The sequence below is a fragment of the Aythya fuligula genome, chromosome 3 (assembly GCF_009819795.1).
Source record: "Aythya fuligula isolate bAytFul2 chromosome 3, bAytFul2.pri, whole genome shotgun sequence".
Classification (NCBI taxonomy): Eukaryota; Metazoa; Chordata; class Aves; order Anseriformes; family Anatidae; genus Aythya; species Aythya fuligula.
In genome coordinates, this window is record NC_045561.1 from 36,781,049 (window position 1) to 36,808,230 (window position 27,182).

Below are 27,182 nucleotides of genomic sequence, written 5' to 3' on the forward strand. Positions count from 1 at the left end.
TACAAGTATAACACTGAACATACTGTACTTTATTAGCACAAAAAGCCAGAACAAGGCACAGCAAGCAGAAAAATACATCAATAGAAGGGTTAGTGTAGCATACAAGAATAACGTTTATTGTACTTGCAGCCAAGATGTTCCCTACCTCGCACAGGTCACTGCCATAGAGAAGTAAGTAATAACGTACTGTAGCAGCTGGTAAAGAAACTAGGGAGCACTCGTAATTGGTACAAAACATGAAACGGGACAGGGCATTCCAACAAAATTTTAGTGCAAAAATGTCTAAGACGGAACTATTTTAAGTTCCATCTCCAATTAAATAAGCAAACAGAACTTAGAATTTTGTTTCCAAGTAATCTGTTGAAACTATTATCAGTGCATATTACTTTAAAACATTTAAAAAAGCGCAAATGGAAAGATATTTACAAATAAAGTGTAACAGTACCTTTGAAACCTGACATTTATTTCAGATATGTCAGATTTTGTATTCTGATTATAATAATTCAACCACTCGTAATTTTCTCCATAAAAATATCAGACACTTTAAATAAAAAACATTGCTTCTCTTCACTATTACCTTCCATTGTAAATGACGAGTGGTCAGGCCACCAAATTCTGCTTTAGAAAAACACACAAACTGTTGTTTCATGGCAGTAATCTAACTCTGTGCCCTGCCACCGAATCAATAATTCACGCTGGAAGGTATTTAACTGTCCAAGACAGCATTACTTTTGCTAACAATGCCACTTAAATCTCCAAGTGTTTAAAATAGAATTACAGTACTGAGCAGGCATATTCAAGTCTTAACGATTAGGAAACCCTATACACTGAGAAAAGCATGATTCATCTGCTAGCATCAAAAGGCCGTTAACTCTTAATGGACTGCAGGCCATCCCTGCTTCTAGTGAACTGCTCTTGATTAAAAGAAAATACTCTTATTCACTACTATCTGCAAAATTATCCGCGAGCTAAATTAGTACTTTGAGAAGTGAAAAGTTTTCAAGAAGGTATTTTAAAAAAATACTTCAAATATTAGCAAAAATGCTCCTCCAATAAAGTCTTTCTTTATTAGCATCACATGAATGCCCCACGGAAAATGCCTCATAGTTTCTTCATCCAATTACTACAGCTATAAAAACAAAATATTCAGGAATTAGCAAAAATATTTTCATTAGGCCTTAATGAAAAACGTGCAGAATTGTGTCTGCTTATTGTTTCCAAGAGGCATCACAACTTAGTTTGATTAACAGCAGGCAGCATCTGACAGGATACTAACACTCAGCTTAAATAGGATATTGCAAAAAAGCTAGACGTTGTTGGTGCGTTCGCTGCAGTTAAACTGTAACACACAAGAAAGCATATTCTGTAAGCTTATTGGGGATTCTGATTTCTGTTTACTTTGCTTTTATAGGTTCCCGCTCCAGCCATCGCACCCTGACTTTTTGCTTATAGTGATACTCCTTTAGAAAGTCCTGCAACATTGAAGGTAGAGGAAGGTCATCGATTCCATCGTACGTAGTGCACCTGCAGATTACTGCCCGGCAGATATACTGCAGACTAAAGGGGAAGGTCCTGTTCAGGGACACGGTAAGCAACGGTTCAAAGAACATGCAAGAGCTAGGGTCTTTGTAGTGTTCCAGAAGCCCTGTGACAGTTGAGGAGTGAAACACACAGGGGTCGTGGGCATCAAAACTGAAGTTGTGATTCCACTGCTCAATGCGTGCGTGTAGCGATCGGTTATAGCGACGGAAGCTCACAGAGAAGAGGTAGTCCTCTTGCGCAGAATCCCTGAGCAAAAAAGTGCCTTCGGGTTTACCCTCCAGAAGTGCTTCTGCCTCGTAGCGGTCCATCACGCCCCAGTAGCAGGGGTTACCTGTGATCTGCAGCAAGTCTGGCACAAGGCAATGGATGTAGTCGATCTGAGTGTGCACCTTCCAAGCCCCCTGCCTGCTGATGTGGCCGTGGCTCTCTCCGGACATCTGACGCTGCTTCTGCCTGCGTGACTGCAGGCAGAGCGTTGTCGTGTCCTCCTCAGAGTCGCAGTTTCCTGGAGGGGTTAGATTTTTGTCCCCGGTCAGCTCAGTCATACCAGGGGCTAGCTTTGGTCCCAGTTTATACAATGGATTAACCTGTGCTGTAGCTTCAAAAGTGTGTATTTGGGCATTGGGAGGGGGATCCACCCCTTCTTCGATACTGAGCCTGCGTCTCTCCCGCAGCCGGTCTTCTTCGTCTTCCGTGGAGACCAAGGAAGGATCAAACGTATCAAAAAAGGTTGAGTGTGGACTCACCGGAGCTGTGTGCTGTTTGATCAGGTGCCACTTCTGAGCCAGATCGGAGCCTGCAGGAAAAGGGCATTTCTCAAGCATCAGTTCAGAGAGGTGGATCTTTCTTTTGTTAGAGAAGAGAGGTTTGGACTGCTTGCTGTAAGTTCTCATGGGAAAGCACAGCCCAACAGTATCCTGGAGACGCTGTCGCAGGGAACGGCTGCCTACTGTCCTGTTCGATACTGCATCCATATCATGGACAGAACTCACCCCATACCTTCTCTCCCGCCTCTGCAAACCACTTCGCGTTCTACCAAATCTCTTTTCCGTATCCAAGGAGCTCTGGGTTTTGGTAGAGCAGGAATGTTTCTTCTTCCCACCCCAAGGAGCATGCCGAGAGTAAGAGTCCCTGCGAGCAAGCCTCGCTCCCGTGGTGATACATGAGTCGTTCTCTTTCTCAATGCTTATTTCAACAATCTGAGGAATTTCTGTGACACAGTTTTGGTTCCGCCTTGCCGAATTCTTGGAAGGACTTAAACCTAGTTGCAAAGCAATGTTTTCTCTCAAAGGGCTGCTGGGTTGCTGTTGGGCCACACCAGTTATCTGGATAGCTTTGTCTTTAGCAGATGAGCAACTACTGGCATTCACAACCACATTTTCACTTTGGCTTCCACCTTCATGACTGAAGAGATTCTGGCACCTGTATTTGAAATTGTTCCACATCTTTCCCACTTTATCCATGGATTATGTTATCTAAATTCAAAAGAAGAAAAAATATTGTAATAGAACTGTTTGAAAAATGAGAGCACACCTTCAGTTATCAATTAAGTTACAGACTGAACACACTACAGCTGAAGTGCCCTCACACTTGCACAAATATGTAGCACTGGCAGGCATCACACCGTTCTGAGACTCAGAAAAATTACCTAGAAGAAAATGTTTTGGAAATTACAAACATTTGATTTACAGCCCCCTCTGTACTTTCATCAGATGATTAAAAATTTAGGTGGAGCTGCATAATTGCACTTGACAGACAGGAAATACGATCTCAAATTCTTCATTTTAGGTGTCACATTTAACATATGACTGCCTGATAAGCTTCAAGTAGGTAGTAATAAAACAAATCCTGACAAAGAACAATTTTGGTGACTCCTAGCTATGAGAACAGTTACAAAAGACAAGATGAAATTGCACAAAAATTGAAATTTGGAGTGTTCAGCATTCACACAAAAAAAAAGTAAGCAATAAAGTATCAGCAAAACTTTAGAATTATAAAGCCTCTAATACATTAGTAACAGCCAGACAGACATCTATGCGTACATACATCTAAAAAACATCTGGCTTTATTACTCAAGTCATGAAAGAGCACAAGAAACTCTTCAATCTTTAGTAAGAGCACTTAAAAAGAAAGCAGCTCTGCAGCAAAAACAGTGATAGTGAATCATGGAGATACAGCAAAGAGAGAAACACATTAGCAGTGTGTGTTCTGCAACTGCTTCTTCAGAAACATAGTCTGATAACTGGAACAGGACTGCCAAAATCACAGGACTGCCCTAGGACACAGAAACAGGTTAATTCTGTACTGAGAAGTCAGGCGATGCCAAACTAAATTAGATCTAATTAAGTTCTGAGAGAAGTGCTGAACTTAAAAGAAACTAAAACATGTCATCATATTTAACTCTTAATGGAAACTGCTCACTTGTATGGATATATACATGTATTATTTTGAAGTAACATTCCTCTGTTGCTGCTGTTTTTTGTTTTTTGTTTGTTTGTTTGTTTTTTACCTCCCCACCCCCCCCCAGCTAGACAAGAATCTAAAACAGAGATCAAACCCACTGGGTCTTGTGAAATAACATGGATGACAGACGAGGAAGCAATAGTCTAGCAATCCAGTCTAGAAGCCCCTTAAGATAGAAGCACAGCTGTAAGCCTATGACTGTAGCAGAATCCACTGGCACTGAGGATAAGTCAGAGGTATGGCTTACATGAGAATTACGAACAGATGACTTGAAATTCTTCCTAACTGCTATGGGAATAGAAAAGATTTTTCCCCCATTCCTTCCTCAAATACTTCAGCAAAACCAGTAAGCTAGGTATCTACATCTAATTACATAAAATAAAACCTTCAAAACTTAGTGTGGACTCAGGGAGGTGGACGGAAGGAGAAAAAAAAAAAAAAAACAGATGTTAACAGCCTCTGTAGATTGCTGGTGCAAGTTACCTAGAACACAGTGCTGATGACAATCTGAATAAAACCCAAGCGGCTGTTAAGAAGGAAGACACTTTTTCAAGTAACTTTTAGATAGAGAAAAACTAGCTAAGACAGGAAGTCTTACATGTAGCAGACCCTACAGAGTTCTGTGCATATGTTAAAAGTGAAAGTGTGTAAGCACGAGTGAGGAACATCCTCCTAATTTAACAAACTGCTACATTATTTTTTTCTGGAGTGGTCTGGACCAAGCTGGAAGACTGGAGGAGTTTTAAGAGCAGCAGAACTAATTACACCAGACCATGTACAGATTTGTAGGAACTACACAAGCACCTATCATGCCATCACAATAATCAGAGCTGCTTGTGGAGTCTCTCAGATTATCCACACTTACGCAGAAGCAGCATACGTTTGATGTGTCTGCCTGTCAACACCGTATATATAAGGTTAAGTTCTACCCACTTTTCTCTCACATTCTCCATTTCTTCTTCTTTCAAGCCACCAAGATATATAAATTTATCTTTGTGACACCTACTAACCCGTTGTCATAATTCAGCTGAAGCCAGCCAACAAATTTTGAAGTTTTGGGAAGCGAAAATGAAGAGACAATATATAATCTCCCTTCCCTTGGGAAAGAAGGCTAGGAACTATACATATGTTTGTGACAATGACTCAGAATTGCTCTTCTGACCAGTCATACATTATTCACTATTGCTCACTATTGCTCTTCCTTCGCACTATTAGTCTAAAATGCCTTCAGGCTATTGGATGGGTTCGAAGTCCTTTATACGTGCCCACAACTTCCCAAAACAAACAAAAACTCAAAAAAATAAAATAAAATCCATCCATCCACAAAATCCCCACCATATTGGCTTAACAAACTATTTTTTGAAAGTTAAATTTAAAAGGTCAATTACTTTGTCATAGTCAAGAGCATTCTTACCCAGAAAAGCATGAGCCACTGCTGTGTCTTGACTTGAGAAAATACCTCAACATGAACTTGCTAGATGCCTTCTCTCAGTTGTGGACATGATTACTACAAAAAGAAAAAACGGTATTTTTGTTAGTTGTTTGAGTAACTTTTCAATTTGATACTTACAATCTGTCGATGTATTAAAGGGACATTTCACTAATTATGCTTTCCATGTGTGCACGAACTGCCTGCTTACAATAAAGCATAAATAAGTATACAAGTGCCAATAAAAGGCTTCACAGAACTTTTTTCATCCATTAACCACGTTTGTCAGATAGAAGCCTGGGGAGGACCCTCAAACAAAGCTTAAGAAATAAAAGCAAAGTCACAACACCTGGATCACTGCAGTGCCAGACGCAGTGGGCACACTCCAGCCTGTAAAAATGGTTTCCCCACATTTTGGTTTCAAGTCCAAAGCAGTGGTTCCCATGTTGTGGCTGGCAGTGCTGTCAGATCCCCACATACTGCCTCCCCTCCTTGTTTCCAGCTGCTACATCACATCAAAAGGCAGCTAAAAATATACTTTTCTAATATTACTTTTCCAGGTAAGCAACTGCTATACTTGCCACAAGGATGTTACGTGATTGTGAAGCAAGAGGAATACGAACCGTGATTCTAAAAAGGGGAAAGTACGTGGAATGCAAGGCAAGTTCTTTAGTAAAAGAGTAGGTCAGCGCTTCCCTAAAATAATGATCGTATTGTTTTTCAGAAATCCAAGAGGCATTAGGGGATTTTAGCACAGTATGCTCATGCCACTGTCAAGTCTAGCAGGAACAGGACAGAGAAAATAGTTTGCTTCTGCACACCAGAACCAAGCCTAGGACAGCAGGAAGAGTTAACACACTGATGAGTTATTCTTCTCTCCATTCTGCATTTAAGTATTAGCATACTTGAACATGACATATTTACTGAAATAAAAACTACAGGCTTGATCGTTACTACATGGATACAGAAGTTAATGCTCCTCAGCAGAAACTTCAGAGTAATGTCAGAACAGTACCGCACATTATTAGCTTCCATTCACCTATGGAAGCACTAAGATTGATTAAACGCTTTTGAAATGAGGCTGGTGAATACTGTCAAAAAAAAAAATAAAAAATCCATAAAAATAAGCTTTCCAGAGAGCAGAGTTACAAGTACAAAACTAAGATTAAGCCAAAGGTGAAGTTCTTTTCGCAACAATGAAGTTCATACACATTCCCCTCCCACCCCCTGTATTTTTCCAGCAAGTCTGCAATAGCTCAGCCACTACAAACTAGTAGAGCTGATTCAGAGCAAGGCCTTGAAAGAGCAAACAGAAGTAAAGCCCTACAATACGGGCCGTACAGTTCTCAGCAAAGCCTTAGCTAAACCGTGGCATCAGCCAGGCCTAGCAGGACATACCCACATTCCAAGCAAAGCCATTTCACTGAGCACCCGTGGCACGGGGGGACGCACACTGACCTCTTAGCTCGTTAAAAACCTTAAAAGTACAGGGAGGCTGATCTTGAAGTTTCATGCTGTACATACGGTTCCTAGTTTAAGCCCTTGTGCCGCTGCCATCGCTCGGTGCCAGCCGGAGCGGCCTGCTCCAGGCGCTGCCTGCGCGAGGCACTGGTTGCTTCAGGAGCCATCCTTTGCTAATGGAAAACAGCTTCCTGAATTTGGGTGACTGTCTCGGTTAAACCTCTCAATCATGTGTTAGAATGCAACTTGAGTCATTCTTAAGGTATTTGGTATTCCATCTAGTAATTTCAAACTGGTTTAAATCAACACGCAACAGACTCGCGGTTTCACGGGTTTCTTGTGGCAGCGCTGAGGTCGACAAAATACAAATTATTTCTGAACTGGCCCTAAAGCCATCCTGGTCTTCCAAAGGAGCACTGCCTGAGAAAGTTATCTTTGGAAAAGGTTATTTTAGCCTGAACAAAAAATAAACTTAATCCCATCAAAATCCACAAAGTGAATTCATCACTTGGTAAATTTTCTCAGAAAAAGTTATACTAACATTTCCAAAACAATCCCCTTCCAACTAAAAATAAATTGTCTCCCTTAAACTGGCATAAGTTATCTTAAAAATAACAGGTAGTAAGCACTCAGAAGGGATTACAGATGCAGTGACACTATATCCCCTCTTGCAACCAGTTCAGAGACTCATCGAAAGCCAGGAAGTTTGTAGGAGCACCATATCCAACTATTTTGGGTGGATAAATGATGAAACTAAAAAAAAGGTAGGCAAGCCATTAGTTTAATAGCACTTAAGCACTTCATACCAACAGGTTACAGTGAAAACTCGGGCTGTTCTTCCCAGAAGTGTCACAGCATCCAGCTAGAGCTGGGGCCACTCTGCGTGCCAGCTGGGCTGTGTCCTAGAGGCAATGTGCTTGTCTCAATCTCACAGCGTTACTTCATTTGAAAAATAGATGATACAGTAAGTTACATTCAAAATAACTCCTAAAAATGTACCATCTTCACAGAAGTCATAACACAATGTGATGTAGGACACCTTAAAAAGGTGCTTATTTCAAAAACAAGAGCCTACCAAATTCTCTGGTTTGCTATTTTCACCTTATAACAGTTTCAACACATTGAAAGACAACAAGAACATAAAACATTGGAAGAGAACGGAGACAGACAACTCCTACGAGTCAAAATTCACCCCACAAGGATGAGAGACCCCATTAAAGAAGACGTTGCCCTCCTGCACCATGGCACGCTTGCTGAGGTGGTTAGTGCCCTATTCTCATACTGCCCAGCACCTGCTATGGGCTGTGCTCCCCCAGCCGCAGGGACAGGGCTGCTCACAGCAGCATTCCCCAGCCTTCCTCGGCCAAAAAATGAGGAGGGCTGGCCAGCTCCTACCAGCTGAAGGAACCCACGTGAGTAAGGGAGAAAAGGCAATGCTAAGGATCACGAAGCCATTTCCTCCCTTCCAATGCACATTTCAGAAATAATGAATTGCTGCTGAAATCCTAGAAATGTTTCTTAAAAAAAAAGGAGTAAGTTAGCTGCAGGCTCTGGTTAGTTCAAAGCGCAGTGGTGTAGGGAGAATGATCTGAAGGTCCAAATTCCCCGACCAGAGACAGCCACTACGCCCAAAAAGGTAAAGGATATCAAGCTACAATTCCAACACCACACCAAGGCAGCACTGCAACCAGAAGAAATGGCAGCAGCCCCCCCCTGGCCACACGTGCCGGTACAGGACATGGTCTGTACACCGTGCAGCTGCTCAGCCAGCCAGCTCAAGGAACTGATCCAGACTAAAACTAATTATCAGAAAAAGTCTCAATCATTGATGCCATTTTTTATTTTTTTTTTTTTTTGACTTCTTTATAAACATTCGTGTTAATGCAAGGGAGGTGCGGATGAGGAGAGGGGAAGTAACAGCCAGGGCAAGTCTGCTTCCTTCCACAGCTGCTCTGGTCCATTCTGCCCCCGCTATTAACAGATGAGATGGGTACTTTGAAAAGAGGTTTCACCTGACGTCTGTATCTTCATCAGACATGGGGCTCTGGTTGCAAAGATGAGGACTGTATTTGAGCGACTTCTCTGAACACTCAGGTTGAAAGTTCAGCCACTGACCAGGTTTATTTGGAACACAAAACACTCTGCAGCCCGCTAAAGCACACTGAAAGCTACAAGTTTCAAGGACTTAACTTGGCAGTGTCAAGTGAAAGAAAAATTATGGTATTTGCCATTGTTTCAACCTGAAAGTAAGCAGTAATATCCTCCCCCTCCTTGGTGCAGGTTCACAATGAGCAAAAAGCACTCTCAGCTTGCATAGCTGATGTTCTGCCACTTTCTTTCCAAGCAGCTACACACGTGGTAACTTCAGTTCAGAAATCCTGCTTTGAGATTTTTTCAATGGTGGGAGGGATAAGTCCTTGTATCCCCTTGTTAGGCTTTGGGGTTCAGAAAGACAGTGTCAGGACTGCATGTGTTCACGTGTTAGATTATAAAACACTGTACAGCTGCCATCCACTTCCCTTCTCTTCATGAGATCCAAAATTCCTAAAAGAGAAAAGCATGAATGGAAGAACAGCATGTGAACAACACTGCACCAAAATAGACAGAGGCTTGTTTCCGAAGTACTTTTTCCTGTACTTATACAAGCCTAGCAGATAATAATACAACTCTGATGAGCAAAGTAATTACACGAGGATCACAGAACTAGGCACTGCAAGCAGAAGCTTCAGGTGTTAAGGAAGAAGTAATGCTGCACTCATCTACTGAGAATACCCACGGCTCCAAGTACAGACACCCTCACATCACTTAGGCAGTAACCTGATGGCCACTCACCATAACAAAAATCCAAACGAGCAACATTAAAAGGAAACAGTTTTCTTTAAATGACCTCCACACACCGTAAGTAGGAAACAGCATAATGTCACCTTATCAGTTGTAAAAGAAATGGAAAAAGCATTAAGTTGGTAAAGGAAGGTATCTGCTAGAGAAGGGAACTCCAGGTGACTCACTGAAATAATGCTTTCTCTACTGCTACGTTAAAGTATTCCTGAACACACACACACGTATGTATAATTGGTGGTTTGTTTTCAAAACGTGGGCAGAATTGTTCCAGGCAGTGTTCAAGCTAAGCACGGCAGCCCTCTGATGACCCCTGCAAAAGCCATTAGGAGCTTTCTTAGAAAAGGTTACGGACCTCTTCCCCAGCAGGGCAAAATTTGTTCCCACTTTTATAAATGCTAACAAAGCATGCTCTCCTCTGTCAAGTTCTAAAACACAAACAGGTCTCAAACTGATATCAATCATCATCTGATGCTTATTTGTATGTAATTCCAGGGCATTACGAGTTGCGGAAAAGCCTATCTTAATAGCTGTGCCTCTCTAAAGCCAAGGAAATGGGAAGCGAAGTTGAAAAGATGGGTCAGTCTCATAGCACACATCCCTGACTAGCTCAGTAGAAACTGCCAAGTTAAGGTATTTTGTAAATAGAGCATTTTCATTGCAAATCAGCCATCTTGCAGATAGCTCCTCTGTTCTGGGGTCCATTTATACTCTTTCAGTCTTATTTCTTATTCCTCTCAATGTCCTACATTTTTCAAGACCCCAGCAGCCTGCGTAATGTCTCTCGTCACAGTACCTTTACCACCCCCCCAATAACCATCTCCTTTACGCAGCTCTTCATGCACCCAGCTGCTTCCCATGTTCCCTTTCTAGCTGACCCTGTAAAAGACCATACTGCCTAATAGTAACTAGCCGGCTGCTGCATCACAAATTGATTTAAAAGTTTGATTTGTCTTTCTCTAGTGATGCACCTACAACGGTGACTACGTAGGAAAAACAGTATTGATATTCGTGTAATTTGGAAGGCTTATTAGGAACACTGCCCTCTTTTCAAATTTGAGTGAAATGGACCAAAAAGTTCAAAGGTTTCTGCAAACATAAGTGAAGAGAGTGATGGCTTTGCAATTCTTGAGAAATCAGGGCCTATTTCCTAAAACAAAAGTCAGTGTTATACCGAAAACTGAATGCTGCTACATGCACTTAAAAAACAAAACACCTCTCTCACGATGAGATGTTCAGTTCATAAGTTTGCCATTTGTGCTGCAAGAAGCCCATACCCACCGAGGCTTTACGGGTAGCATCTGTATTTTTTGTTCACTGCCAACATTAATGGAACAAAGCACTAGATAGTAGCAAGGTCACATGCACGTGTAAAAGACAACAAGAAAACTCAGGAGAGATCTATGACTAAAAATGAGCTGCAAAGGCAGCAGCATGAATGGCTTGATGGGTTTAAGAAATATGAAAATTTAGCTGCAATTTATGGTACAGCTGTATTAACATAGAGCCACTAAGTCGGTCCATTGTGCCACTGTGATACTGAAGAAATTAAATTTCCAGCAAGGAGGAGGGAAGCACTGGACCAGGCCGGTCTCTTATCTAGCCACAGCCGCGCCGTGCGTCAAGCGGAAAGGTGGCCAAGGATGGGCAGCTCTGATAGCATCCACAATCTGCAAAGTGACCTTCAAAATGATCCAGCTCCCACCCTGCCTTCTCCTGGGGGAGAAGTTCAGGAGTAAATCCTTGCGTCACCAGTTCTCTCCCATCAGTTCCCATATAAAGCATGCTTTCATAACATAGAAGCGTGTCTGGGTAAGCGCAGAAGGAAACCTGTGGCTTTAACCTGCAGACACGTGGCAAGCTAGGAGTTAAAATCCTGCTCAGGACTACCCCACAGCTGCTGTCAGCAGTCAGGCTTGTCAGGAGAAGCTCTGGGCTGTCTTGACAAGACTAATTGGCAGCAAGCACCTGGCTCCCCAGGCCGGGCAGGGGAAGGTAAAAGAATACAAACCCTGCAAAGGAAGAGCAGCGGCTGGAAGGCTGCCAGCAGCTCTAGCCTGTTTCATGCGTTCACTTTGATCCCCAGGCAACTTCATCCTAGGCCACAGCCAGCCAGAGCTATCAGAACCACGCTCCCTGCAAGCTGCCGGCTGAACGGAGCCGAAAGGAGCCCCTGCTTTGCGGCTGGGTACGGGGAACTGTGCCCACCCCACCTCGCCACGGCACAGCAACTGCAACACCAACACTAGCACGACATTGGCACGGAGCTGAAATTTAGGTTTTCAATCGCCAACGAGAGCCAGCTGAAGTGTATTATGACAACTTTGAAATTACAGGCTCAGACGCCAGAAGAATGGACATAAGAAGCATGTGCGATGGCAGTTCTCAGCACAAAGCAAATTGTAGTGCATCTTTAAGGAGGAAAAAAGTTTAAAAACCAAGCATTCTGGATGCTAGCTGAAAGCAGACTGCATGAACAACTTCAAGCGGGACCTCCAGACGTGCGGAAAGACACTTTGAACGCGCTTTGATTTTCATCACGTATGATATTGTGATTTGCAAAAAGCTTCTAATTCACTGAATGCTGCCCTTAATATTTTCATGTTTTTATAGTTTAAGCATAAAAAAAAAAAAAAAAAAAGTTGAAGCATTATCCTTACAGGTCCAGCCCCTGAGTTTAAGAGATTTTTCTTACAAATAAGGGAAAAAATGTATCAGTTAGCTTTACCAGAGTTTTACATTACTGACCCAACAAGTATCTAATTATATATACACATACATAAGTGCATGTATACATGACCTATACATACGTTGCATGAACACCAAAGATTTTCATTATTTGCTCAAGATATTTTAAGTGTAAATATTTGAAGTCAGAACTAATTTAAGTGCTTTGGTTTCACATTTGAATAGTTTTACTTTAGCTAGTCACGAATTCCAACCATGTACAGTAGGGTGAATATTTCCATAACCTAACTAACTAGAGATTTGGAAGTGCCAGTAATTGGACATAGTCTTTGTATGAAAGATGTTTCAGTCCAAAAGTGTTACTGCAGAATTCTGCAGTTGGTGAAAACAAGAGGTTGTAGTGGAACCTCTTGATGGCCATGAAACACGGGTGCCACTAGGACAAACTCACCCTAACAGCCAGGGAGCAAGCCCCTTTGTTTTTAATTGACCTATAAAAGCATTATTCCTTTAACTGATAGTGATGTGAAAGAGTGGTAATTAAAAGATCCTTTAGCAATCTTTAAAAGAAAAAGGCTCAATGCAAGGAGATCACAAACCACTAAGTTTCAAGCTACTGCTCTAACAACAACAAAACGTTTCTCAGTGACAGCAAAGCAAAGAATGCAGCTCTTTGCAGCGCTTGCTCTCCTTTTGTGATCTGGGCCTTTACACAAAGACAACTTTAATGAGTTTGCACTCAAGAGTAAGACGACTTCTGTGTCATTAAATTAAAAAAAAAAAAAAAAAAGAGAATGTTACTCTCTTCTTGTGCCATGCAGAACAGGCACTGGATGCTCACAATTCAAAGCACGAGTATGGCCAAATATCAGGGTGCACCATAAAAGCTTCAAGCAGAAAACCTAATTCCTGCTGTTGCCAAAACATAAGGCTATCACTATGCACAGAGTATGCATCAGAGGCTGAGCAGTCACTGGTAAAAAAACGAGGTCTCTCTTAAAAGCATCAATCCATTGGAACTGCAGCATTAACTTAAATATTATGTTACTAGGTTATCTTTAAGCAGCTGGATTTGTCATAACAAGATGACAAAGAGGTGATAACTCTTGTCAAGGTGTGGCTATGCCTTTCTCCTTGGCCTTACATAACACAATCAGTTACATCAGAACGATGTGAATAAAGCATGTATTCTGGCAAAGAAGCACGGGCGCATGTTAACTGAGCATGCCATCTCTTCCCGCACGGTGAGAGCTTTCTAAGAAAGAGGTATGTGTGTGTTTGATTAGCTCCTACCTTCTTCTGAAGATAAGATGGAAGTGCTCTACTTTTTGATGTCATCTATCTAATCCTAAAGTTGCCTGGAGTTTTCACTGAGGATCGCTCATGCTGTTGCTCCAAGACCTAGTCATAGGCCAGGAACCCACTGGCTCACTGCTGTGCCCTTCCATTAATCCATAAGAGATGCTCAGCTGCAAAAGGCCAACTCGCTAACCTGCAATGCCAGTCCAATCCCCACCACATTTAACAGCTCATTCAGTATTGGGAGGTGAACAAGTATCTATGGTCTCAGGGCTGATAAGGGTAAGTGTTAAGTTAGAGGCTGCAGGAACTCCAAGATGCAAAGGAACAGACTAGGAAAGTGAATCTTTGCAACAGCCCTACCAACTGCACAAGAATAGTAAAACTTAACCTTTTTTCCCCTTAATCAGGCTTATAAAAGCAGAGATTCACTTGTATGAATGATTTAAGAGCAAGCATTTCATGCAGAAAGCTTGCAGCACCGCATAAAACCGAGCAAACCTAAACCAAACAGTGATTCCCAGATGATGAACTTGACAGAGCAAGCATTGCCAAAAGACAAACAACAAAAAACCACAACGTGAGTGAGTGACGCTATTTCACCACACCGAGTTGAGAAGATAAACTACTGCCCCGCATGTCAAAAGCTACAATCAAAGCTACAATCAAAAGCTATATGTCAAAAGCTACAATCAAAGCTACAACTGTGTAACAAAAAGATAACATGAAGCCTTAAAAACTAAGACTTCCCTAACAAAATACTGTACGTTTTACAGGATCCAAGAGCCATGCAACTCTTACCATTAAATACAAAACTATTTCTCCTCTTTGTTTTTGCAAAAGGGCAGCTCAATGTTACTTAAAACACCAAACACCCTGCATAAGCTTTTCCAAGAAAACAAGCAAAACCTGTTCAATAAATTATTTCAGGAAGCTACGCTCCTTAAGCGTCCTCCATGATGAGAGGAATTTGGTTCTTGAATTAGAAAACACAAATCTCCCAACGATACAGTGAGAAAACATGTGACAGTTTCTACATTTAGCCACCATCACAGAGGGGCCAGGAAATCCTGGTGGAAAGCAAGCAGGGTGATCACAAGAATGACAACTGCCAAATTATCCCTCCTCATTAGCGGAGGAAAAGGAAGAAGTTTTCCTGGAAGGCCTGTGATTAGCCACAGCTTGAACTCCTCCCAGGCCATTAAAGTTCAAGGGTCTGAAGAACTGAAAAAAAAAAAAAAAAAAGAAAAAAAAAAAGCTACTTTATCCTATACGTTATCCACAAGCAATGCCATCTTAAAGGATGAACCAGCCACCTCAAAAGCACCGGAGGAATTCAGCCTCCTCAGTGGGCTTACAGCCTTGTTTTCAACAAGAGGGATACGTCTTCGAAATTCGGCCTTCTTTATTTTTAAACCACTGTCACCTACTGCTTCCTATTATCAGGCCATGTTCACAGGCTTACCACAGCTTACCCATTTGGTCTGAATTTTTCAGCGTGGGCAGCTACCAAAAATAGCCTTTCAAAGCTGAAGCTATTCCAGGAAAAAAATGTCCCAAAAAGTTACATTTCACCCATTTAAAAACAAAAACAGAAAAACCCACCTCCTCACGTTTTAAACTTAGTAAGCATGGACTCTGTGAGGAGTATCTTCTGACATCCTTGCAGAAGTACAGCCAAACGTGGTCCAATTTGAAATCCCTGAAGGAAAAAACCTTTAGGTTCATCGTCTCAGTAGCCTTCCCAGATTTTATCCGGGATCTGTAAGATCTGTAATGAATCAGGACGGAGCTTTTTCGGATGACTGTCAGCAACCAGTACCGACCAAATGTGTTCACCCCAGTCTTAGGAAGTGATTGAGCGCACTCGCTACGAGCCCCAGATGCTCATCAGCAAGGGGAGCAACATCCTTGCCGTGCTCAGCTGCACCACATGCTGGGATCCGTGCCCCACGCTGGATGAAACCATCGCTGTAGGGCACCAGCTGGGGTCTGCAGGTCCTGGGCAGCTGACGAGAGAAAAAAGGAGGAGATACAAGGCCTGATTCCGGACCTGCTGCATGCCAGGTCTGTCCCAAGGAGATTTTCCTCCCTGCTTTGTGGCATTACCGCATCCCCACCCCTCACTGAACTTGGGGGACCCGCTCCTTCCTTACAGCTCTGGCTCCCAGGCTCCGCACAGCTCGCTGAGGTCCAGAGGGGCACTTGAAAGGCAAATCCTGCTGAGCACGCAGACTGCAGGCAGCCTCCGAGGAATTCCGCAGAGAAACGCTGGCATGTCCAGAGCAAAAATTTTCAAAAGGAGAATTGGCTCAGTTTTGGCAGATCTTCATATAAAATTAAAACATTACCTCTCTGCCAGAGGTTACCCGCTGACAAATTTCAAGTACATGTTCCAGTTCAGAGGTGCGCTACGATATTTCAAAGAGATCGCCATAAAAAAGGCACAATTATTCTCCTTCGGTTTCTGAAAACAGACGAAGAATTTTGGCTGAACGCTTTAAACAAACTTAAACCCAAGGCAAAGAAAAGGCATCAGGCGTTTCAGTCCAAAAGATTACGGCTCAGCAATGTTACAAACAACCGAACGCAGCACCTCTTAAAAAAAAAAAACAACTGTCCAAGGCTTCCTATTATCTATGGAAACGGGAGCTGGAGGAAGCACACCGGTGGGACCGATGACTCACGTAGGAGCTCCCGTTCTCGCTCACCTAGCAACACGCTGTGCTGCGGGAGATCACAGCTGTGCCACGAAACCAAGCATGTCAGCCATGCAGAGCCACGGCTGCCCCAGCCGGCGTTACCTTCCTTTACCTGTAACCACCAGCGTCGGGCTCGGTCAGACACAACGGGACGATCCAGCAGACACACAGAAAGCAGTCATCTTCCCCTCTGAACACTCCACTGGTTGTCTGCTTACAGGGACAAACGATCCGGTGACACTAACCCCCGATGCAGCAGCAAGAAAAGGCAATGCCCAAAGAGGTTCTTCACTCTCCTTCTTCTTCACTCTCCTGCCCCTCTGCCAGGCAGTGCTGGGCATCCCGCTGAACTTCACACCGAAATGAAGACAGGACCAGCCGCGGCCCCTGCCTGCTTACCTCACATACCACTGCTCGACCTTCCACTTTGGGACAATTTCAGCCAGCTGAAATATGATGGAAAGAGAGAAGAGCACTACTTGCAGCCAGCCTAAACTGGGATACTGCTGAATATAGCTACATCTGGTCCACGGTCAGACCCTCCTCCAAATATCGGCGGGCTGGTTTGCTGGTTTTGCTGTTTTTTGCAAACCCATTTGATGAGCAGTCTTCTGTATGCATTTATTTGACCCCCAGGGCTGGCTCCTGCATAGAGGCAGCAAGAGATTACATTTAACTACCCACGCCCAGCTACTCGTCCCAGGATTCGGGTATGAGCCCTCTGAGCCAGGGATTTATCCCTAAGTACCTCCTGGGAGAGGTTCGTAAGCCATTCACAACACACCTTAGCCTGGAAAACCGTTCCTGGGGATACAGGCTTGGTTGTTTGGGATCAGAGCCTTCTTTTAACAGATTTATCTGTTAGCAATAACCTCTAAGGGATCACACCAAAGTTTCCCCAAGCCTCAGACTCTGAGGTACAATCACTTCCATTAAACATCTGTAACCCCCCTATAATCCCTGCTGTAAGGGACCCGTGAGGGTCCCTCCACATCATTCCTTACACCAGTACCAAGTGTTTTGTAACGAGCGAGCACTGAGCACTAGGAAATCTCACCGAGATTAACAAAACTGCATGAAATAAGGATCCTCCAGGCCAGGCACCAGCTGGGTATTTTTGTGCACTGCTCAGCAGTCAGGATGCTGCCTGCTCAGCCCCTCCGCGATGCTCAGCCCCGTGTGTGAATTACCACGGCAGAACAGGAGGAATCCTGTTCGGTGAGTGACCTGTGTCGGCAGCATATTCTGACACCAACAATCCCCAACCTACCGTCCTCTCCCAGTTCAGAAGAGCTTGAAAAAAGACAGAGTCCCATGCTTTCCAGATGACAGCCTCGCTCTTGGCAGGAAGCACGGAGGCAGCAAGCTCTGAAAGTGCTTCAACAGCGATCGGTCTCAAAGAGTTTAAAAACTTCCACAAAATTGCTGTGAGTTTTGTTTTAAAAAACAGAGCTGTACCCTAATAACTTTCTCACTAAATTAAATCAGTTTTACACTTCCTGGAGCACCAGCTCACCGTAGATCTGCAAATTAACTAGGTAACAGTTTTGAAAGCCTTACTAGCACCTACTCTTATGTTCAACTTTGGCAGAAAAAAACAGGTTTTGACTCAATTTTTTGTTCCATTAATCCACAGCCACATTCTTCATAGAAAGACTGCTGGAAAAACTCAACTTGCTGGAAGCAGTAACTATAATTACTGACCCTCATCAAGTCAGCCAAAATTAAATTGCAAAGTAGATTTTTTGGCATTAAAGCTATAACTTCACAGCACCAAGAAAAGCAAGTCTGTGAGTAACAGAACGAACTAAGCCCAACATTTGTGAGATCTCACAAAATGAGATAGGAGCAGGGAGTTTACAGGAAAAAACTGAACGTGTACCCTGACCACAAGTAACCTCTTTCTGGGTTCGTACTGCACAGCAAGGGCAAAACTACTTCGTTTTAGATCTTTGCTGCATCAAACATTTGTCAGATAGAGCACAACATGGAATATAATTTTCTGAAATTTCGTAGAAGTGAACAAATTGTGAGATACAGCTGAACAGCATGTTAACTCCTTACGTCATAACCATCTTTTCTCCACAATTTTCGGGTTCACTTACTTGCTGTTATCTGGGATTCTGAGAAAAAAAAATAAAAATTTTAGTGCCTGTATTTCCTGGGAAAACAGAAAATGTCATCGCAGATGTCCCATTAAGAAACTCGTGTGAAATTATACCTGCCTCTGTCAATTATGAAACTGGCAAATCGAGATTCTTTCCACTTATTACAGGCTTTAAAGCAAACACAGGGGTGACATAGTCCTGAACTATGCACAGATATACTGTTGGTATGCCACGTTAACTTCGCGAGCATTAAGACAATTAGCTGAGCCTGGTGCAAAATTGATTCATCTCCCCTGTTTGACTGAAGTTTTAAAAACATCCTAGAATTAATTCACAGGCTACGTGGATCTTTTGCTTCTTTGTTTCTACTGCTACCCCGACAAACAAGGCAATTATTTGCATAAGTGAAACAAAATGTGATCCCATACCATAACTTTGGAGCCTATAAGCAAGAACTTCCAGGACTAAGACCAAAGGCATTTATTTCTTACAAACCATACACAGAAGAGGTACAACAGCAAATCGTCAGCTTATCTGGTGTCATCTGTGACACTCAGCAAGAATATATTTTCTCCCCAAATAAGCCAGCTGAATTGTTGAAAACAGGGCTGTAAAGTTCCTCTGGAGCTCACTACCAGCGAAGATTTCCCAATATCAGTTAAATGCAGAGAGTCAAGAAGAAATTTTTCCATTCTTAGAGCCACGATTAAAACTAGTCACAATAAAATAAAAAACAGCTCTCACCAGAAAAGAAAAAAGTACAACAGTGATCAACAGATCTGGGGATGGACGAACCAAACAAAGCACAAAACCAGGGAGACTTCAGGCTTTTGGGCTACACACGTAGCCTCTAGAAACTAGCTTCCAGACCTAGCCCCAGAGACAAAATTTAACCAACAGAAAGACAGTTTTGCTTGAATTCCTTACCTTTTCACAGCTGACAGTAGAAAAAAAAATGCTTTCTCCAAAACTACATGCCATACCATGTCCAAACATTCATTTAAAATACAAGGTGACAACTTTTTCAGACAAACTATTGTACCAGCGTGGACCTCAAGGCCCCTAACCTCTTGCTTATTCTGCTCGTGGCTCCAAGCAGTCCGTATCTGTTCTGCCAAAGCAGCAAGGCCCAAAGAAAAAACTTGCTCTCATTGCAGTGCTCATCGTTCATCTGCATAACCAACTTTGAGCAGCAGGTGAGTGCAATTACTTGGTTGTTTTGAATTTTAGTCACACTCCTGACCAAAATACTAAAAATTCTTTAACCGTTGCTTCACACCCAAAGGGATTTGAGGGAACAAAACCACCTCATCACATGCATGTAGGCCTGACAGCCCTACTGACCACAACGCTCAAATCCTCTAAGCAGATGCTCCAGACCCCACGAAATTCGAGAGCCCAACAGACCCAAACCATCTGCAGAGGAGAACTGACACTGGTCAATCCAGACTCACAAGGCAAAGCAGTCTTCTCCCTGCTGACAGCACAGCCATGTCAGCACTTTTACAATGCTGAGATTCCCAGATCCTCCTTTTACTTTCAGAAAAGAGAAACAGTAGATCAGGCCAAGCCCAAAGAATCCTTGTGCTTATTCAAACAAATAGAGTTGCTAGAGTACAATTCAATGGACATAAAAATACCTGTGGGATATACACCGCCTTGTAGATGTAAGTAAGGAACTTTAGAAAGTGTTAATTGAATCATGAGAACACCACAGAAGACCAAAAGACATGAATTATTTTGAAATTGTCATACTGGAAGACTAAGTGCCAGATTATATTTATTATAAAGAACAATATGATATATGTCTCTAACAATATATATACACACGCACACAAATTTATTTTCCATCCCCAAGCCAGACTGAATCAGAAAGTCTACTTCTACCCAATTTTAGCAATGCACACTACATTAGATTTCCAAAGTAAATTCAGATTTTCTCCAAAAGCCTACTTCAAACATTCTCGAGATGGCTAAAACATCAACAGAAACCAACAAGCACAACGTTATAACCCCAGACGGTTTCTAGAGACGTAAGGCAGCTTTTACTCAAGACAGGGGTTTGTTGACAGCCAAGCCATGCCATGAACTAACAACAGCAGCAAGCACTAACAAGCAGACTTACCAGGCCAACACGTGCCCAGCAAGAAACACAAGAGCTGGTAAAATGTTTCTGTCACATCCCTGACATCACAGAATCACGGAATTTCTAGGTTGGAAGAGACCTCAAGATCATTGAGTCCAGTCTCTGACCTAACACTAACAAGTCCTCCACTAAACCATATCACTAAGCTCTACATCCTTTCAAACCATGAGGTATTACCTTAAAATTCTCCAAGACAATATTAACAGTATTTTTAATCTAATCATCAGTCTAAATTATGATATGTAATTTGTCTCACATCCGTAAGAACCAGAGGTCCTGCTGTCAAACTCCTTGCCTTGCTAAACGTAGCATCCAGACCGTAAGGACAGTAATTAGGAGGAGCTTCAGCAGATACGCCATGTACACTTTTAAAGACAGTGCTGACCTGATCCTTTAGTTTAAAATCCATTTTATATCCAAATCTACCCAGAACTATTGCAATCAGTATTAAGGCCTTGGCTTGCAATTAAAATAAATAAATAAAAATAGAGCAAAAATTAGAGGAGCTCATGCTTGCTGCTGAAGCTTTAAGGAGCATCAGGTGGCCCAATGGGTAGAAGTGACTGGTGAGAACTCACAGGGACAGCCTGGCGGCGGGAAGAGGGTGGCGGCAGCAGCATCACTCTCCTGATCACAGCTTCCTCCCAGCCATCCTGCCTACACAGGGTAAATGGACCAGCTGAATAAAAAAAATGGAGAAACTGTTTGGTGGCTTTAAAATACATGAACACCTTCCCCTTCTGAGCAGTAAAACCAATGAAACAGAAGTGAGGACTACTGTAAGGCACAATAGATTTTGACTTCCTGAGCACATTTTAAATGAAAAATATGTCTTGACAAAATTGCCTTTTTTTCACTACTTATGCAGCACATCTGAAGTAATTAAACTGCACACCAATTTTAGATGCTATTTGTGTATTTAATTGAATTCCTCTCCCATCCAAGGGAGGCTTAACATGTTAAAAAGATGTATGTAATTCACCATTCCCCGTCAGAGCGGTGAAAATTAAGGAACTAAGCTAACAGGACAGTGACCAGGCAGCATTAAGAGCTCACCCGAAGCTACCGGCCAAAGCCTCAGCTCCAGCCTGCAGCCTCCTGCTCGGCCGCTTCATCCACGAGAGCCCTCTGACTGCACGACTGGAACAATTAAAATACTTCCTTCTCCACAGAGGCCAGTCAAATTTAAAAGCTCTCCAAAAACAAAGCTCAGCAGCAGGGTACTTTTTCCATGAGCAAGTCAGTCCATAAATCAAACTGCCTCGCAGGCCCCGCGGCAAAACCAAGGCCCCAGGGGAGGCGGGGAGGGTGCGCAGATAGAAAAGCAGATAGGGTTCGACACGCCAAAAGCTGGAGGAGTCTTGGCGAGGGAGGTCTGGTGCTGAAGCTCTTTGCAAGAAGCAGGGGACTCGCAGGTCTGCCCTAATGAACACTGTCATCCCTAGCTGGCCAAGTTTCACAACAAAAATCACCTCAAACCAGCACAGGCGGCCTCTGCGCCCTACATCTCTGCTGCTGAAGGACAAATGTTGTAGGAGATGATCCCCAGCAGTTTTACTGTAGTCTCCACAGAGACTAATTCTTTCAGCCACAGCCCTTGTGGGGTTCCTTTGGCTGAGAGAAGCTTAAAAGGTGCCATGTGCCCGGCCCCGGCGTCCCTCACATGCAGGGCTAACAGGACAGGCCGGCCTCCAGTGCTGAGGCCCGAAGGATTTCAGCGGGTACCACACTGACCGATGAATTACTACCAGAACCCTGCTGAGCAGGAACAAAAATCGTCATCTGATTTAGCACTGCAGGAAACCTATTCTATATCGCTCCCAAGGTACTTACATTTTTTACGCGACCTTTTAAATTCCACCTCTGTAGGTACGCTTTTCGTTTTCATCACGCGCTTTTCAGAAACAAACTTGTGAAGCACTTCCCAGCACAGCAAGAGCTTCCTCCCGTGTGAAATCAGGGCTTGCAACGCCTGGTCCTGCACTACAACAACACGCTAAGAGTGTTTCAGGCATCTTGGACAGATGAGAGCGTGCGTTAGTAAAACTACCAAAGAAACCTGAGGCAGCACAAATTTACCTTTCCTCTTGGTGCAGCAGAGGAAGGAAGCAGCTCGCTGAAGCGCTCGATTCCTCAGCGCCTCCTGCGGAGACCCAAGCTTTCGTGTGAGAAGGCTGTCGGTTTGAGCACCTCGGGGGGGGTAACACATCAGGGTGTTACCTGACTACGTGCTAACCATATGCTATAGTTACCTGACTACGTGCTAACCATATAGTCCATATGACTATATGAACGCACCTCATCTGGCTGTGCGCAGAAGATGCTCCAGCGCCCTCGAGAAGCGCTACCTCTCCGGGCAGCCTCCGTCTGCCCTCCTTGCCCCAGCCTTTCAGACAGGCTTTGAGCCTCTTGCAGCTGTCCAACGCGAAGGCTGAAGAATTCACCAACCACAGCTGTGCCAAAGTGCAACAAGGTTTCACGAGCTACCACGTTATCCAGGACTAGGTACAGATCCAGGAGAAGTTCCTCACTGCGAATCTCTAACAAAACCTGGCTAAGGCCCCACGAGCAGATAAACCTGTAAGATTACCCTTTTTTCCTTCCAGATAATTCTTCAAAGGGCTTTCTACCATCTAAACTAGTGCAGACGATGCAGAACTACACTGAGTTTTAGCCAACCTCGCTCACAGCCAAAAATATCAGCCGCCACCACCACTGCACACATTTTCTTACTGAGATTTTCAGAAGGTCTGCATAATCTTGTAACCGTGAAGTTAGTGAGCCATTACATATTTCCTGAAACTAAACTGCACATTAGATGATTCACCAATTAGTGTATTCATGAAGCTTTAAAAAGCAATCAAAATTTCATTTTTGTTGAAAAATTTAAGAGAGATGTCCAGCTGTATGCATGGAGAGAGCATGTGGGCTTTTCTCCTTTATTTAACTTAACTAACAGCTACGTTAGCTGGTGAAAAATATTCAGTGTGTCAGAGTTAATTTATAGAGCTGACAAAGTATAAGGGCTCCAGAAGGTATAGCATACATTTGCTAAACTTTAAATACAATTTTTAAACTAGATATAGCTCAAAGATTAAAATAAGCTGCCCAGCAGCTAAACCACAGAAAAACACACCGTTTTGGGGCACTTTGAATAGCATGGAGCGACTGCATCTTGGTGCCAAGCACAGGTTAGCATCATCAGGGAAGCTGATAAATCCCTGGGATCCCAACACCATCGATGGGAGCCTTTTTCTGACCGAGGCAGGCACTGCCACACGGCGCAGGGCACAGCTGCACGGAGAAGAGGCACAGCGCACCCAGATAGCGCCCAGCCCGACCCGGCACCGTGGCCTTGGTGAAGCCTCGGGGCACAAATACCACAGCATAAATGCTAAGTGCTAACTTCCCCTTCAGGCTGAAGGCACTAGGGAGCTCCTGGGGAAACAGAGGCAAGTACAGGAGCTATTTTGACAGCTACTCAAGGAGTAGCTCACTATCCAGCCTGATCCAGGAATCAGTATTTTAGGAGTTCATGATGAAACCCTAGCATCTGAAGGTCTTTCCCTCGTTTCACCAGGTCAGACATGCATAGTTTAGCAAAGAAAGAGGTACCCCTTTGAGTTTTTAGGTTTGTTTTTGCTATCTGTAGCAATAAATAAAGCCACCACTTTAACCTTAAGAATTATATACCTCCTGCATGGAAGTTGCACAGAGTTGTCTGAATCTTGTCTCTACTGAAAACCAAGCTATTTAGCAACATGCTGTCACAGGACGAGGTGGTTTACAACTAGTAACAAAAATCATCACTGTCCTTTGATGAGACTAAAATACATCCCTTGCTTAGCTTCAAACACCGTGAATGAGGCCAGAAAAATGCACATCATACCACCTGGGATTATTTGTCCACCAGGGAAACGTGACCTGCCACATCTAACACGATGAACAGCCATCTATCAAGAACCTTGTCACAGAGTGACAGGTTTCACATGTTGCAAAGATTTTTTTTTTTTAATTTGTAATTGAACACAGTTGATTCCTAATCCCTTCCATCTGCTCTCTTTCTTCGATGTACCTGCCACCATTACCAGGGTAAGAGAAGAGAAATTCTAGCTATTCCCCCAAGGACTAAAGCAGCCATTTTTCCAGGGCTGTCATACAGATGAAGTCATGTCAAGCTACTGCATGCTCCCAGCTGTCCGAATTTACTAGTTCACTGTACTAATTGCTAACGCAATTCTGAAACTGGGGTAGACACGAGACATTTAGGCAAACTGGAAAATCAGCACAGATCTCAGCAGCTCAGTCCACCAGGTCTCAAACTCATCCTGTTTACTCTTTTTTTACAGTTTGCTTCAGACTGACTCAGAACACATCCTAAAAGGATATTTAATTCATTCTGTCATAGTTATTCATGTACAAAAAGAGCAGAGAGAATCTGTCCTTACACAGACCCCACTGCTAAGGCTCTTGCTTTAACATCAAGTCCACCTGAGCATCCTAGCTTGCAGGTTAATAACCAAACGAATTAGCAGCTATTAACTTGGAGACCTGCCTCCTTTCAGCAGTTCACTGTGGCTACTTACCTCCTGCCAGTATCTCACGACCGCAACCTCCAAAGTCTGCGTCTGATAAGGTAACAGGGTTATACCCAGGCCAAGCACAGCCCAACAGCTTCAGCAGGAGGCCTCTAACAGCACAAACCTGGGCGATGCAAGACGTGAGCCAGCCTCCAGATTCCTCTGGATGCTGCCTCGGCCATGCACAAACACACTTTGTGGGGAGGAAAGGGACTAAAAAGGTTCTTTGGTAAGAGTGATCTTGGAGCAGCATCCCTCGCTGAAGGGTTTACGTGAAAGGAAGGTAGGAATCACACCCTCAGTCTGTAATTCCTTAACAAAAACAAAAGCATTTCTAGGAAGCCACATTACGACACCGATTCTCTAAACAAGTCCACGCTAAAGGGTCCACCAACTGGGCCCTACCTAATACGATATTAATAAGATTATAAAGAAAGCACCCTGAAATGCAATCGCTCGCCTCTAAGAGACTGAAGTTTAAGCAAAATAACCACACAAAAGATTTTATGATTAAGAACTCTTATCTGAAACAGAACACCCAGATGTACCCGACGCATGTGAATATTCGGATGGCCGTGATAACGCAGCCTGCAGCCTCCTGCACAACAGTTTAAAGCCACAAGGAAACTCTCGGGATTTTCCCTCTCAACTTGACATCCAACGCACATGCTTAGCTCGCTGCCTTCTGGAGGAGACAGGTCAATTACTACGAGAGCCAGCCTTTTTCTGTGCAAATTCAGTTTTAAGTAAGGTTGCAACAACGCAACCTCAGGTAGCCCTTTCCATTCATGTCACCCCCATGCAAACAGCTCCCTTGGACTACGTTTACCCTAAAAAAACACTTTCTTGTAGGAATTCCCACTTCTTGTAGGAATATACCACAGCACCACCAACAAGAATAACCCTGGAGTTGTTGTAATTTATGAGGGGAAAGCTGTGCGTTTACCAAAGCAAAGGGAGCCACACAGACCATAATAAGGGGGTGAGCTCTGGTGGAGAAGCACTGCATTTTTCACCACAGGGCTGACACGGCAGGGCCAGGGCGAGGGGTGCCCCGTGGGACGATTTGGCCGTGCACACACCGCCTAAAACCCCGGGTTACAACCGCAGGGACAACCTCATCAAACTCCAGCGAGCTTTAGAAGAGCAGAAAAAAAAAAAAAAAAAGACAAGAGAAACATCCTGGACGTCTTCAGGGGAGAGGGAGCGTAACTCCTGCGTGCTGCCCACCCGCATGCATGCCCTGACCGGGCGGCTGCGATTCCCTGCAAGCACCGAGACACAGCACCAGCACCAGCACCACCAGCACCACGGGGCCGTTCCCCGCAGCACCGCCCCGCGCTGCGCCCCCCGCCGGCTCCCAGCAGCGGCAGCTCCCCGGGGCGGCCACCCCGTCCCCCGATCCCCGTCCCCGACCCCCGCCCCGTCCCCACGTACCGCGGTGCTGAGCCCCGCGCCGTGCCCCCGCCATGTCCCGCAGCCGCTGGGCGCGCGCCGTGCGCTCCGCCGGGCCGGGCCCCCTCCTCTCCTCTCCTCTCCTCTCCTCCCTTCCCCTCCCCTCCCCCGCCACCGCCGCCGCCGCCTGGAAAATAGCTCCGCAGCGGGCAGAGCGGGAGCGACGCCTCGGCGGCCAATCAGAGGGGGGCTGGCTGGCGGCGCGGCCAATGGGAGCGGCGGGCAGCAAGGGGCGGGGCGTGGCGCGGCCTATCCGGGAGCGGCGCCCGGGCTGAGCCGCTAGGGTGGCTGCGACGGGGCCTCCGCCGCCCACCATCTTGGAGTCGGGCGCGATGCCCAGGCTGGGAAGGGGGGGCCTCGCCGGCGGCCATTTTGGGTTCGGGCGAGGGGCGCGGGGCGGGGCGGGGCGGGGCGGGAGGCGGAAGCGGCGCGCGAGGGGCCTCGGCCGGGCTCGGGCGGCTTCGGGCGCGC

At 44.4% G+C, this 27,182-nt stretch overlaps 1 protein-coding gene across 3 annotated transcripts; it reads right to left on the bottom strand.

Moving 5' to 3' along the window:
- SOCS5 (suppressor of cytokine signaling 5) lies at positions 1–26,754 on the bottom strand. 3 transcript variants are annotated; one of them, XM_032184938.1, is made up of 4 exons: positions 26,694–26,754; positions 21,255–21,355; positions 5,420–5,512; positions 1–3,017 (listed from the first exon to the last, which is right to left on the bottom strand). In XM_032184938.1, the coding sequence occupies exon 4, from the start codon at positions 3,003–3,005 to the stop codon at positions 1,395–1,397; it is 1,611 nt and encodes a 536-aa protein (XP_032040829.1). In that variant the 5' UTR covers positions 3,006–3,017; positions 5,420–5,512; positions 21,255–21,355; positions 26,694–26,754; the 3' UTR covers positions 1–1,394. The 3 variants fall into 3 exon arrangements, with proteins under 3 accessions (XP_032040829.1, XP_032040830.1, XP_032040831.1); XM_032184939.1 differs by lacking the exon at positions 26,694–26,754 and adding an exon at positions 22,510–22,595; XM_032184940.1 differs by lacking the exon at positions 21,255–21,355.
- Positions 26,755–27,182: the final 428 nt, after the last annotated feature.